Source organism: Sycon ciliatum, chromosome 4, assembly GCF_964019385.1.
Source record: "Sycon ciliatum chromosome 4, ocSycCili1.1, whole genome shotgun sequence".
NCBI lineage: Eukaryota > Metazoa > Porifera > Calcarea > Leucosolenida > Sycettidae > Sycon > Sycon ciliatum.
The window spans coordinates 17,763,976-17,777,541 of record NC_088646.1 but is presented as its reverse complement, the minus strand read 5'-3'; the positions used below and the strand labels follow the sequence as shown (position 1 = coordinate 17,777,541).

The 13,566-nt window shown below is 45.9% G+C and overlaps 2 protein-coding genes across 2 annotated transcripts in view; one reads left to right on the top strand and one right to left on the bottom strand.

The window, feature by feature from the left end:
* Positions 1-229: 229 nt before the first annotated feature.
* LOC135814773 (bifunctional methylenetetrahydrofolate dehydrogenase/cyclohydrolase, mitochondrial-like) lies at positions 230-1,760 on the bottom strand. Its single transcript, XM_065327943.1, has one exon. The coding sequence runs from the start codon at positions 1,635-1,637 to the stop codon at positions 627-629; it is 1,011 nt and encodes a 336-aa protein (XP_065184015.1). The 5' UTR covers positions 1,638-1,760; the 3' UTR covers positions 230-626.
* A 656-nt stretch (positions 1,761-2,416) lies between these two features.
* The window catches only part of LOC135814769 (regulator of MON1-CCZ1 complex-like), an 18,468-nt gene continuing 7,318 nt past the window's right edge, over positions 2,417-13,566 (top strand). The window contains exons 1-14 of the mRNA XM_065327938.1: positions 2,417-2,813; positions 4,817-4,890; positions 5,247-5,331; positions 6,952-7,008; positions 7,783-7,869; positions 8,119-8,190; positions 8,650-8,718; positions 9,400-9,542; positions 10,378-10,464; positions 10,616-10,842; positions 11,688-11,804; positions 12,198-12,310; positions 12,732-12,801; positions 13,207-13,316. Coding sequence (XP_065184010.1) covers positions 2,718-2,813; positions 4,817-4,890; positions 5,247-5,331; positions 6,952-7,008; positions 7,783-7,869; positions 8,119-8,190; positions 8,650-8,718; positions 9,400-9,542; positions 10,378-10,464; positions 10,616-10,842; positions 11,688-11,804; positions 12,198-12,310; positions 12,732-12,801; positions 13,207-13,316 — 1,407 coding nt within the window. The 5' untranslated portion in view covers positions 2,417-2,717. The remainder of the gene's footprint in view (positions 2,814-4,816; positions 4,891-5,246; positions 5,332-6,951; positions 7,009-7,782; positions 7,870-8,118; positions 8,191-8,649; positions 8,719-9,399; positions 9,543-10,377; positions 10,465-10,615; positions 10,843-11,687; positions 11,805-12,197; positions 12,311-12,731; positions 12,802-13,206; positions 13,317-13,566) is intronic.

The following is a 13,566-nucleotide window of genomic DNA, read 5'->3' as shown; positions in this document are numbered from 1 at the left end:
TGTATAGCAGATTGCCAGGCGGGGGGGGGGGGGGGACAAATTCTGGGGGGTAAGTTTACTATATTACACCGGAAAGGGAGTACCATTGTACGTTGTAGTATTTCTGTACATAGTCATACACACAGGTGCCGGGGTGTGTGCGTGGGGAGGGGGTGGGGTGGTGGCTGCAAGGCCAACATGATACATCAAGACGTACAGGTGAACATGTCCGAACAGTGGATCATCGTCATCGTTCATTGAATTATTCTTGTCAGGGTTTTGTCCCAATGTTCCGAAGAAAGGTTTTTGCTGTTGCTGTTGCTTTTACTGCTCTTGACCTCAAGAACGGATCCAGAAATTAGCTGTGCATGTAGTCACGGGGTTAAACATGCAACTACACATGGCGACATCAACTACCACAGATGCCACTTCGGGCAACTTTTTTTTTTGAAGTGTTCAGACCCACCGGATCTAGGATATTGGGTTGATAGGATTGACAAATCGACATGAAAACAAAGACTAAAACGTCCCTAAGTAAAAAGTAAAAAAAGTAAATTATCGTGTCCGTTCCCAAAGGGAACTCACGACGGGCGCTAACACCCGGTAAACCCTAGCGACTCGTCCCTACATAGTGGTAAAAATACATATTATCTAACAGGTTGCTGGTAAGCGGTCAGCGTGTTTTTACAAAGCATAGCCACGGTCATAGGGCCGACACCGCCAGGCACTGGGGTGATCAAGCCCGCCACCTTAACCGCCTCGTCGTACTGTACATCGCCGACGAGCTTCATCTTTCCGTCATCGCCCTTGACGCGCGTCAGTCCGATGTCAATGACTGTGGCTCCGGGCTTGATCATGTCACCACGAATCAGACCCACAACACCGGTAGCGACAATGATGATATCAGACATACGACAGCATGTCTCCAAATCTTGCGGTTCTGTAAAGCGATGACAATGAAGCACTGTAGCGTCACCACCACCCTCAGTGTAACGGCCATCAGAGTGAAGGAGATTAGCAAGCGGAAAGCCGACGTTCTTCGATCGTCCAGCTATGGTAACAATCTTGCCAAACGTCTCCACTTTGTATCGCTTCAGCAGCTCCATTACTCCAGCTGGAGTGGCAGGGATAAAAGATTTCTGGCCCATAGCAAATTGACCCATATTCGCTGCGCTGAAGCCATCCACGTCCTTTGCTGGATCAATAGCGTCACAGACAGCACGTTCGTTCATTCCATCGGGAAGAGGCAACTGACAGAGAATACCATCTACATCAGGTCTAGCATTGAGGTCAGCAATGAGACTCATCAGCTCGGTCTGCGTTATGCTGGTGGGTCTCAAGATGGTCTCGTCCAGTACACCGACTTCATTGCAAGCTTTTTTTTTCGCCTTGACGTAAGTAGCAGATGCTCCATCATCCCCAACTAAAACAACAGCTAGCTTGGGCTGTCTTTCACCCTTGGCAATCAGCCCATCAATTTCTGACTTCAGTTCCGAGCGGATTTCTGCAGAAATCTTTTTTCCATCGATGAGTTGAGCATCAAAACGAGTTGTGGATACAGTGAAATTTCTGCAAGCAGCTGCACTCGCCTTCGTTGCACTCGAGCCACATGACAGAACGCGGAACGCTGTCCGCGAAGCTCTTGTCAAGGAAGCCATGGCGAGTCAAAAACTAGAAATTACAAACAATCAAAATAATTCAGAGCTGAAGCAAAGACCGTGGGGGCCTTGCAAGCTGCAAGCATGGTTTTGACTTTTGTATGAAAGATACGCTTCTACCCTCCGTTGCCTTGAAACTGAAACTAACTGTGAAAGGGATTTGTTGCTCCTTTTGGACTTCAAACATATCACATGACACAAAAACGCATGTATGGAAGGCTGCATGCTGACCTCATGCGCTGATCATGGTCATGATGCATGCGCGATATGCATGCTATATATTGCCGATACGTATACGTAGATCTACGTCGGTAGATCTACGCGGTACGCATAATTATGTGCATGCATGATCCATATAGGGCCATTGTGCATCGTCGACATCGCGATATCGAGCGCGATGCATCATGCATGCATATGCAAGCTACTATCATGTAGCTCGTAGATCTCTGCAAGCATGCATTTTTTTGTAGCTACTATTATAGTACTACAATAGTACATCATCAGTACATGCACCATGCAGCATCATGATCAACCAAGAGTAGAATAAGAGAAAAAGAGAAAAGAAAAGAAAAGAAAGAATAGAAAAATAGATCTATGTACTTCAGGGAGTCGTCAAATACCGGTATTTGACGACTCCCTGATCGAGACCTCATTATTTTGCCGACGTCAAAAAATCAAAACAGCGAAATAAAAAGAAGATTGCTGATGCCGATGACACGTACCTCCACACTGCACTGTTCACTGACGTACACACAGACGATCTACAAGACAAGGTGTAGACAGCAGTCACATCTTTTTTTGTATTTGTGTTCCCTATTTTCGAATACGTAGCTCTTTTGTTCAAGCAGTAATTGAGACATTTTCCAGCAAAGAGATAAGGCTTTTAGAGTGACCGTGCTGTTTTTCCTGCCTGGTGTATGAATGGAGACAGTCCGAATTCAGTTTCTGGATTTTTCGAAAAAGAACAGAAGAAATTCAAGACAAAAAGAGATAATAATGATGAGCGTCTCGTCCGCCTGTGACCTTCAGTAACCTACTGGACGTTGGTGTGTTAGAAGAGTATACCAAGCTCAGTGCAATATGTCTGGCCATTATTTGGATTTGTCCGCCAACCCGCTGAGATTTCAACCGATTGGCAAATCAGTAAATGTGTTTTTTGACGAAGCCAATCGTCAGGTGGGTGAAGAGGGTGGCATAGTCCATATGTGTATGTGTGTGTGTGTGTGTGTGTGTGTGTGTGTGTGTGTGTGTGTGTGTGTGTGTGTGTGTGTGTGTGTGTGTGTGTGTGTGTGTGTGTGTGTGTGTGTGTGTGTGTGTGTGTGTGCGTGTCCTGCATTGCGATTGCTACATGCAGTGTAATTATTAAGGCCACACATTTTTATTTCTATGTTTCTCGTCACCCGCGCGCATACGATTCAGGAGGAGTCTGGAAGAAAAAAAGAAAAAAAACTATGCTGCACTGACTGTGCATGTGGGGACCACCACACTCGTGCACATGTACATAATTTGGCCAGGCCTGCGCGACACATGATGCGAGGTCGGCATTTTTGGCGCAATCTAGCTGCACATGCACAGGTTGTAATAGAAGGTCCTACCACATACTAGTTCCTAACTGTGGATGCTATTTTGCATGGTGTATTGGTGGATTTTAGTGTGAACAAGGGTCTAGTAAACTTTTTTTAAATTTTTTGGTCATTTTTTATTTTTTTTCCACTCGCATACGTTTTTAGATTTTCAGGTGAAAAGAAACATTGAAATAAAAACGTGTGGCCTAATATTCTTCTTGAAAAATGTCACGAGGTCATTGAGGAGATGCATTCTATTCTCTATCATAGACCTAAGGCCTGACAGGAGATACAACCGTGAAAGATAATACGTAAACTGCAGTAATGTGATAATGGGTCATGCCACCAGTGCATGTGACCTACATACAATTGCTCGTCTAGATGGTAAAGTGCATGTAGAGTATGTCGAGTTCCGCCCAGACAGGAATCCGTCAAGTACGGAACTACAGTCAAACCTCTTTAGGACGAACATCAAGGGACCGATGATATTTGTTCGCAATAACGGGAGTTCTTCTTCTCCATATGTTTTTCCCAGTGAATACACAGGGTTTTATCCAATACAGTTACGAATACTAGTTCTTCTTAGGCAAACATTTGTCTTATCAGTGTTCTTCCTAACGAGGTTTCACTGTAGTAGTGAAAGGCATTTGTATGGTGTCGCTGCAATGCTTTTGAAAATAAGAACACGGTTTTTTTCGGTCCGATTGGAAAGATCCAAATACACATGAGTTATGGTGCATTCACGAATATGCCAAGTGTGTTCAAACAGCCACCATAAAGGCCCGCTAATTTGTGCGCACTATTTTTCGGTCTGAGTACATGTACCCATCCCGGTACTTATTTTGGGGGCATTGCACTTACTTTCTGGATGAGCATTCATTTTCGGTTACGTCCTAGCAGCAGTCAGGAATTGCATGTTATACAGTGCTCGCCGCACATCGTGATCCAGGCATGTGCTATGCACTCGGCCAGGTTTTATTGTGTGGGTGGGTGTGGGGAGGGGAGGGGGGGGGGTACTTTTGTGTGGGTTGTGCTGGTTGATTTCTACTATTGCCCGAACACACATTGACGGCAGTGGTGAGCGCCCGGGATTCATGACAATCCAGTATGTTAGAAGCGTCCACGTAACCGTCGTTTGCCGTGATCAGCTTCAAGGTTGAATGCCGACAGTCGTAGTCAGGACATGGTGTAATTCTTATATATGTACTGTGATTTCGCAAATTTACAGTGTCCTTTTTATTTCCGGTACTTTTGCCGAATCTCTTTCTTACCTAAAATGTCAATAGCCGCACAAACACTAACAGAAAGCATCCAATAGGAACTGCATCTCTGTATACATGTACCTGAAATTTCACCTAATCTGAATTCAGTCCCGGCTGCTTCAGGACTGAATTCTCGGCTGCTTACTCAGTTGGTAGTGAATTTAGTGAACCTGAGGCTGCCATGAGGTTGATCACGAATCCGTCCCACACTACGCAAGATTGTGATGGGCCTAACCTGCGTCTTCTTATCCCAGTGTTGCATTCCATTTGCGACAATTTGTACATGACTTCTATAAGTTGCAGAGTCGAAACTAACAACACTTGTGGTGATGTCTGTTCCCTTTTCATCTAGGTGTTTGCAGTGAATTCTGGTAACTCAGATATTGCTGTAACCAGCTGGGACACCAGAAAAGTCGCCTACATCAGGTCAGTGGCCTGGGTTGTGGCAGTGTTTGTCATGTGAATCTATCTATCTATCTACACAAGAGAGAGAGAGAGAGAGAGAGAGAGAGAGAGAGAGAGAGAGAGAGAGAGAGAGAGAGAGAGAGAGAGAGAGAGAGAGAGAGAGAGAGAGAGAGAGAGAGAGAGGAATCTGTGTTGCATCTATCTATCTACTTCCAAGTATCTATCTATATATCAGTTTCCCGAGGATTGTGATTTAACGTGATACTCTACGTGTCTCAACAGAGCTCTCTCTCTCCCTCCCTCCCTTCCTCTGTGTGCTATTGCTCGTAGTGTGAACATCTGCATGCTGGTCTTCCTCTCTTTTGTCTATTTTACAGAGTACCTGAGACAGGGCCTGTGTTATCCATCAAATTTTCTTTGGATAAGAAAGTCCTTGCTATTCAGCGTTCAAGCCAGCATGTGGTACGGATTCAATGTCGTCATCTGGTTTGCAAGAGGCTGTGTGTGTGTGGGTGTGTGGGTGGGTGGGTGTGGATGGTATGTGTGTGCGCATGTGAATGCAACAAACAATAGGGTGTTATAGGCGATTCACACGACAGGCAAATCCACGTGCACCGGAACGTTGCTATGGTATTTCACCTGTGAACGAGAAAAGTGGCAAAAGTGCAAGCGAGCTGGGGACCCACTTTCACAATAATCGTGGCGTCCACAAGTACATTTACACCAAAAAGCGCGAAACAAGACTTGTTGATTTTTTACGCGCCTCTTTTCACCATGATATTTATTGTATGCATGTTTTGAAAATTTGAAATACTCATGGCAACTGGTAGGTGAATCACTCAAAGATGCAAACGTGCCTGTTGTTGAGTGCAGCCGTGTGAATCCACGCAGTCACTTTTCTGGTGAATCACTCCCTGTAAAACGTGCAAGTGCCTGTCGTGTGAATAGGCCGTTAACTTCAAAATTACAGTAGGTATCGGTTATAGCGTGGGTGTTTGAAAAACGACTTTCTATTCTTATTTCCGATATTTCTTACACATGATAAATCAAGTGTGACATGGCATATGCATGTGCACAGAGGTAGGAAGGCCAGCATACATGCAACATATCGCTGCTGTGCAGGCGGGTGTTCATAGTCCCATAAGCTCACCATGAGTTATATGACAACAGCAGTTGAACCTGCAGCACTACGATGCAATGCAAGTCGGATCAGAACTGCATTGGACAGATGTTATTACTACAGTAGACTCGTACGCCCAAGAACGTCCAGGCTGGAAATCTAAGAACGCCCCAGCCTGGATTTAAGAACGAACTCCAAGATTTTTAAGAAGGCGACATTTTTTGGTACGAAGTGGGAGCTAATAACTACAATGCAATCTTCTGAAAAGGAGAGAGAAAGAGACGTGATATTTGAGCGCTGGTTTGTTTTGCAAGCAGATTGCACCTTCATGATCTTGTCCGAGTACACGAAAAACAAGTCAGCAACCACAAACTCTTGTCGGGTCCTCGCGAAAACATTACCCAGTGCAGCGCTACATACTACACGTGCATGTAACGTGTACAACCGGTACATGTAGCGCAAAGTGCATTGTACATGAGCGTCACGGGTCATGTTGGACGCGTAAGAATGCGAAATAAGAACGTAGCCTGGGGCGCTGAAAAATAAGAACTTTGCTAGGCTGGCCCTCTGAAACCGCGTTCTTGGGCTTACGAGTCTACTGTACAGGGCCACAGTACAGGCGATACACTTTGTACTACTACTAATAGTCTGGCATGTTTTGCTACACAAGGTCCATTCCTAGGACCGATATATTCTACTGTGCGATAACATTGCTTGTAAGAATAAATGTTCACTTGAAACCCATGTTATGATTATGAAAATATGAGAGTTCATTCTTGTAGGCAGTATATTAAAATGTTTACACGACCACGCTATAACCGCTACGCACTGTCCATACATGTAAGGCGTGTATTTGTTACTTTGTCTCTTCTTGAATCTCATCATGATATTGCTAGTGGATGCAAACGTACGTAGTGTCCAAAAGTCTGACGTTTTTGTACTCCTCTACTTTGCGTCAACAGGATTTTGTTAACCTTGGCAAGTCCGGTGATGCAGCAGCCTACTCACAGCAATGCAAGGTATTCTTCCATAAGCGGTGATTCTTAGGATATGTGCCGTCCTTTATCTTATAGTTTCTGCGTATGCTTAGAATTGCATCGATCCGTATGATGTTCCGCCCTTGACCCTAGAGTCTCTGTGGGGGGGGGGGGACTGGATGTGCTTGTACTCACTATACAGTGAGTGGATGTGCTCTGGTAGCTCTGCATCAGCTAAAGGAGACATTCTCCTTAGCTACGGTGCTAAACTATTTGTATTTGTATTTATCTTCACTAGTTTGAAGGAAAGACACAAACGGAAAAAGTCTGAAGAAAAAATTGACTGTCACCACCAGGACTCGAACCAGGGACCCTCGCTTGTAGCTAGCGATGCTCTAACCACTGAGCTATGGTGTAGTCGTCATCCCAGCAGAGACTGTTCAACATTTTCTTCAGACTGCGTAACTCCCACTTCCTGTGAATCCACACAGGCGGGTGGGACGCAGCCCTCACTGTACCCACACACTTCACGTACACTCTAGCACGCGGGGAGCCCCAAGTCATAAAATCTTCACTAGTTTGAGGGAAAGACACAAACGGGAATTTGTATTTATTATAATTATTTAACCGATTCTCCAGAAGCAATAAATGTTTATCGAGGGGGTCTCGTGGAGGACAAGTAATATCCTGCTCAACCGGCAATAAAGGAATGCCTGTACCGGCAATGAAGGAACGCCTGTACTTGGACTGCTGATGTCTAACAATGGCTACGGCATTCTCTAACTTCTCTTATACCCCCGACTTTACCTTTCCCAGGGCAAGACGACGGAAGTGCGCAGCTTTCACTGGACCAATATCAATGAGATTATTTTCGTGACAACGCAAGGAGTGGAGTTCTACCAGGTGAGCAGGACGCGCAACCGTTGGTTGCACTATTTTAAAATTGATGGAGCTGCAGGTGTGTATTATTATTAGATGATAGGTGGTAATGCATAGGAATATATGTGTTTGTGTTGCACTGTGTTGTTCTCGGAGTTAACCTGACAGCCTCAAAGTCGCCGTGGCAATAACGGACGTGCATGTGTGTGTGCGTGCATGCGTTTGCCTCTCTGTGTGCGTGCATGCGCATGCCTCTTTGTGTGCGTGCATTAGGTGTTTCCGGAAAAACGCTCTTTGAAGCTGCTACGGTCCTTTAGCGTCAGCGTCAACTGGTTTGTGTTCTCGGTAAGATTGGCCCGTGTGTGGTTGAGGAGTGTCAATACGGAGACTGCAGTGCAGTCCCTGGAGCATGATAATTATCCTAATACATGTACATACATGTACAACTTGTAGAAGTGCAGTATTTACGAAGAGTCGAGTCGTCCCCCTAAGATAGTGGAATGAGGTTACGGGTTTCTCCTCCTTTGCTAGCCGGTACAGATATACGTATAACTATACTGAAGGGCACGTAAATGGGAGTAACAGTTACGGTACTCAAATCTTCATATGATCTCCTTCCATACCTTCATCTTATAAGACTGTGTAGCCCGTTGCATGCGATTGCGTGTCTCTCACTGCACTTGCTTGTCGCTTGTACTTAGCTGCATATTGACCTTTGTGAACTGTGCATTTTACAAAGTTTTGATTTTTCCATCTCCTGTAACCGAGCACTGTGCGTTGTGTGCTGCATGCTGTGTTGTGCAGCCGCTCAAGAATGTCCTCCTCTTGTCAACGTCGTCAGCGGGCAACACTATTTGCCCGTTCCACTTCAGAGTGAGTTGCCTGCTCCCGCTACCTACAGCACAGTTAGAATCATTTTTAACGTGGCATAGTACAGTACCAACAAGCTGCTAATGGGAGCACGATGGCCTGCTCCAAACAATTACCTGCCTGAAAACTGCATGAAGTTGATTTCGAAGACGAGGACGTCTTGCCACTCAGGCTTAATTAAATCAGTGCCGTGGAACCAGGGAAGTTCCTGGCTCGGCGTACGGCATGACTCATTCGAAAACCCTCTATAGGATTGTCGTAGATGTGATCGGTTAGCTAGTGCATTAGGTAAATGTCATTTGGGTAATGATGCAGCGTGCCATGTTTGCTGGGCGCGCGCGCTGTCCTCCGCTCATGCTCAACTGAGTGCACATACATGTAACCGATAGTGCTACTGTCACTGCTTGCTTCATTTGTCTGACTTTCGCTATGATTTATGGTCTATACTGCATGTATGTGTCCATGTGTGTACGTGTGTGTGTATGTGTGTACGTGTGTTTGTACTTGTGTGTATGTGTGTGTGTGTGCATGTGTACTTGTGTGTGTATGTGCACACATGTGTGTGTGTGTGTGTGTGTGTGTGTGTGTGTGTGTGTGTGTGCATGTGCATATATACTTGTGTATGCATATGATATAATTATGTGTATGTGTGTACAATGTGTATATTTGTTGGATTGCCTGCAGCCTCAGCAAGTGACTAGAATGCCTAAATTTGAGATAGATCTTCCGCCGCTGCCCAAGCCGAGCAAAGCTGACAAGAACGCGGCGCCTGCTCAACCCGCTGACAAGCTTCGTCTTCTGGACCGTGATGTGACCCTGGCATTATTGTAAGTACAGACTTGAGAAGCCCATTTCAGTGTCCCCCTCTCATTCTCTTTTCCTCTCGTGATCATGCAGTGATATTTGCAAAACTACCAGGGAGTTTTGCCAAAGTTGTGTACCGTCGTGTGCATTTCGTTCAGAAAAGATGCTGCTGCTGTTGAGCGTAAATGGGTTGAAGGTTGAACTTTCTTTTGACTGTTCTTGGCAGTCCAACGTGGAGTGGTCTTCCAATTACATGTACCTTCTTCAGGTCTTCTCCGAAAGGTGGACCATAACAAAATTAATGGTCCTACTAGCTTTTGTGTATTTTGGCCGGATTTACCACCGATAAATGTACACACATGCAGGTGTAAAAACCCATTTCGGGTCGGATTAGAACCAGGCTTTTGGCCCATTTTGGCTAAAATTGGTTTTGAAGAGCCCATTTTCGAATCGGCCAGTGACTGCTATGTCTTACTCATGTTCATTGCGCATGCTTGCCTGGTCACATGTGCCAAGTCATCACAGGTGAGCGGCTGCAATGCAGAGTGCTAGGGCGCCGAGACCATAACAGCAAAGCGAGGACGCATGAGTGCATGCTCTCTCGTTGGCACATGAAAATGTTCGGCACAACAGCTAGCTGGCACAATTAGAGCTACACTTGTGTGCACCTATTTAGACCCAGGTAACTAAGTTGAATGAAGAGAGTTGTAAGCATTGAAGGGGTTGCCAAAATGTATTTTGCAGAGGAACAATAATTTGCAAATGTGTCCATATGCCTGTACGTATGGGTGTGTGTACGTGTGTATGTGTGTGTACGTGTGTGTGTGTGGGTGTGCATGCTGTATTTGATCGTCGCAGGTATGGTCAGTTGTATGTGGTTGTTGTTCGGAATCAGGCCCGGAGCTCGGGCATTGGTGCAGAAATTGTCCTCTATCTACTTACCAAGTAAGTCAACCTATTTTGATAATGGTCTGTTCTAAGTTGTGACAGGATTTGATGTTTCTACGCCACTGGTCCTGTCAGGTGTGTTCATTTTCTGGTTGTGTGGGTGGTGCTGCACTAACTGTGTAATTTTTTAAATATTTTTTGCTTGCAGAGATGTGCCAGCAAAGCGCGTTGCTGTACTCAAGCTTGACATGAACGGCCGATTTGCCGTCAACACTGTCGACAACTTGCTCATCGTCCACCACCAGGCGTCCAAGACGTCTGCGGTCTTTGACATCCGCTGGGCAGGAGACTATGATGGAGCGATATCACTGCATCATCCTGTCCTGGCCGCTTTGCCCATCTCTCCCGTGACCATACCAGCGCAGGAAACCAAAGGTATGGACGACGGCGGTATTGGTGTACCTCTCCGATCCGGAGACCACGCACGTCTGTCCTGTGTAGGCATGTGTCCTGTTTATGGACACGTGACAAGATGCACACATCCACCGTTTGTAAATGAATGTGTCCTGGATGTGAAGGTGTGTAGTAGGAGAGGATCTGCTGCACACTCTCCCATCATCATAGTCTTCTTTCCACATACTGTAGGCCCACAATTAATGGGGCTGTTTTTGCTCATATCCCATCCAAAAATAAATAGCGAAGAAGATGAAGTGATGGGTAGTAGAGTGACTTAGGGTGCGTTCTTAAATCCTCTCGGAAAAGTTGGAGACTCTCGGAAAAGTTCGGGAGCTGTTCTTATATCCTCTCCGAATTTTAGGAGGCTCTCCAAAGCTCTCCAAGCTTCAGAGGTGGTTGAAACTTGGAGATTCCCACGGTTTGGGATCAGCGCATGCGAACTACAGCTAAAAGCATGTGGTGATCATTGTAGTGTACACATTTCCCTTTTTGCATACGCACAATGCGTACTACAGTACATTCGTGGCACTCAAGATCGCGGGCCCCTTTGGCGCTTCATATTGCTTCACATGTGCAAAATATCTCCGAATTCTTCGGGACCCGTTCTTGAATTATGCCAGTTTCTTCGACTCCGCTTTTCTTCTTTTCCGAGAAGCTAGAGAATATAAGAACGCACCCTTAGCATATCTGCTGGTCACTGTTTTCATGCCTTGGGTGGTTCAAGCATATGCACAGCACGGTGATGTGTTGTGTGGGCCTTGGCTGCAGGTGATTGCCGACACGTGTTTATTGTGCATGTTATATCATGGTTATTGTGCATGTAGGTGAAGCCCCGGCAGCGACAGCAGCGGCAGTTGCGGCACCCACGGCGGCGGCGGCAGCAGCGGCGTCAGTTGTGCCAGCAGCAGAGGCAGCGGCAAAGAGTGTGTCTTGCGAACTCTGTATCCTTCTATGCTTTGAAGACTGGAAAGTCACATACCGGTGCTGGTATTTAATGTTGGAATTTCTTTGAGAAGCCATATTGTCCTTCAAATTCGCCCAAGATTGGGTGCATGCATAGTATCAAGACTTCAAGAGTACTCTTGATCGTGGCCTACTGTGTTCAGCTCTATGATGTCACTAGCATTTCAGCAGGTAGTCACACTGCTTGCACCAGGTCTTGTGCAACATTTGAGTCTGAACATTTGGGTCTATGAACACCCCAAACTAAGAAAAAGTCATTCAGCCAAATGCGATCCTTCTTCCAGTTAGTATCAGTCTGTGTGGTGGATGAGTTAGTCATATTTTCATCACGGTTAGCTTATTCCTTGACCAGTCAATGACATTGTCTGCAGATTCTCCCAACTGGGTCGTATTCCAGCCCAACATCATCATCGACGCTCGCCTTGGCTGCATGTGGGAGGTGGAACTCAAACTCGAGGTTCTAGTCTCCATGATGGCAGACAAGGTATGTGGTGCATGTGTTTTGTTGGCCTGGTGTGAAAACATGGTTCCTTGCCTGTTGGGTTGCCCTTGACGATAGCATGTGTACGCGTATACACGTACTCTATCGGTGAAGCTTAGAACTTTTGAACTACCTATTTTGCACTGTGTGCCTGTCAGAGGCTTAGGTTCTTGTTGTACACTTGCAGAGAAAGACTTTGGTCTTGGGAGGGGGGGGGGGGGGGGGGGGGGGTTCTCTTTTCTCTTTCACTGCACACAGATTTTTTTCTTTTGGTGGAGGTGGTGGTAGTGGTGGTGTCTTTGACGGGCTGATACTTTTAGTTATTTCTTGATTAGTTCTGATCTCATCATTGTTTGTTGGCTATTCTCTTGTGTGTGATGTTCTGCTTTTGCCGCTCTGCTCGTACTGCCTTTGTCTACTGCAGAAGCAACTGATTGATTTCTTGCTGCTGCGAAGCGATAGTAAAATTGTTATTCTGGATGTCTGCAAGCAGAGTGAGTGTTAGAGATTGCTAGCCACAGTGTGAATCCCTCAGACTTGCTAGGCGCAGTGTGCATCGCTCGCACTTGAGCTACCAGTTTCATGCCCAGGATTGCTGAGGCAAATCGACATCCACTTATTGTGGAGTCTAAATCTCGAGTTGGACTGGCATGTTTTTGAATAGCAAGACCACTACATTGTAGTTCACTTCTAGTTGCTAGGAGAATTCTGATCACTTGCTCTGATCACGGTTTGTTGAGAGTCTCTTTATCTTTACCCTTGCTATAATCAAGCTAGGCACTAAGTATTGTGAGCTTTCGGTGCAGATGTGTCCTTGGCATGTCATTGAAGACGCTGAGTTGAGTTGACTTTTGCCATGCCCTCGTACAAGTAGTTTTCTTGCGTCGTGTTCATTCCAGGCTTGGTACCCGGCCGTCAATCCAGCCTCAGCGTCATTGCCCGGGTCTTTGATACGCTCAATGCTGTCTACAAGGAGCACCTGAAGCTGGCAACGGCGCGCTCGTCAACGGTAAAACCTCTTCGATTCTTGCTGCATGTGTTACACTGGTGGCCTCAGTCGATTTGTATGCATGTGTTGGCTTCAGTCTGTTTGGATGCATGTGTTTTGCAGTGCGTATGTCCTTGACATGTTCTGTAGAAGTATTTGGGCTTTGGCTGTCAGCTCATGCACTTGGGCAATATGCAGCAGCGTGTATGCTTGCTGTCATGTATGACCAAGTTGCTACTGTTGGTGGTGATGGTTTTGGTGTTGTATGCTT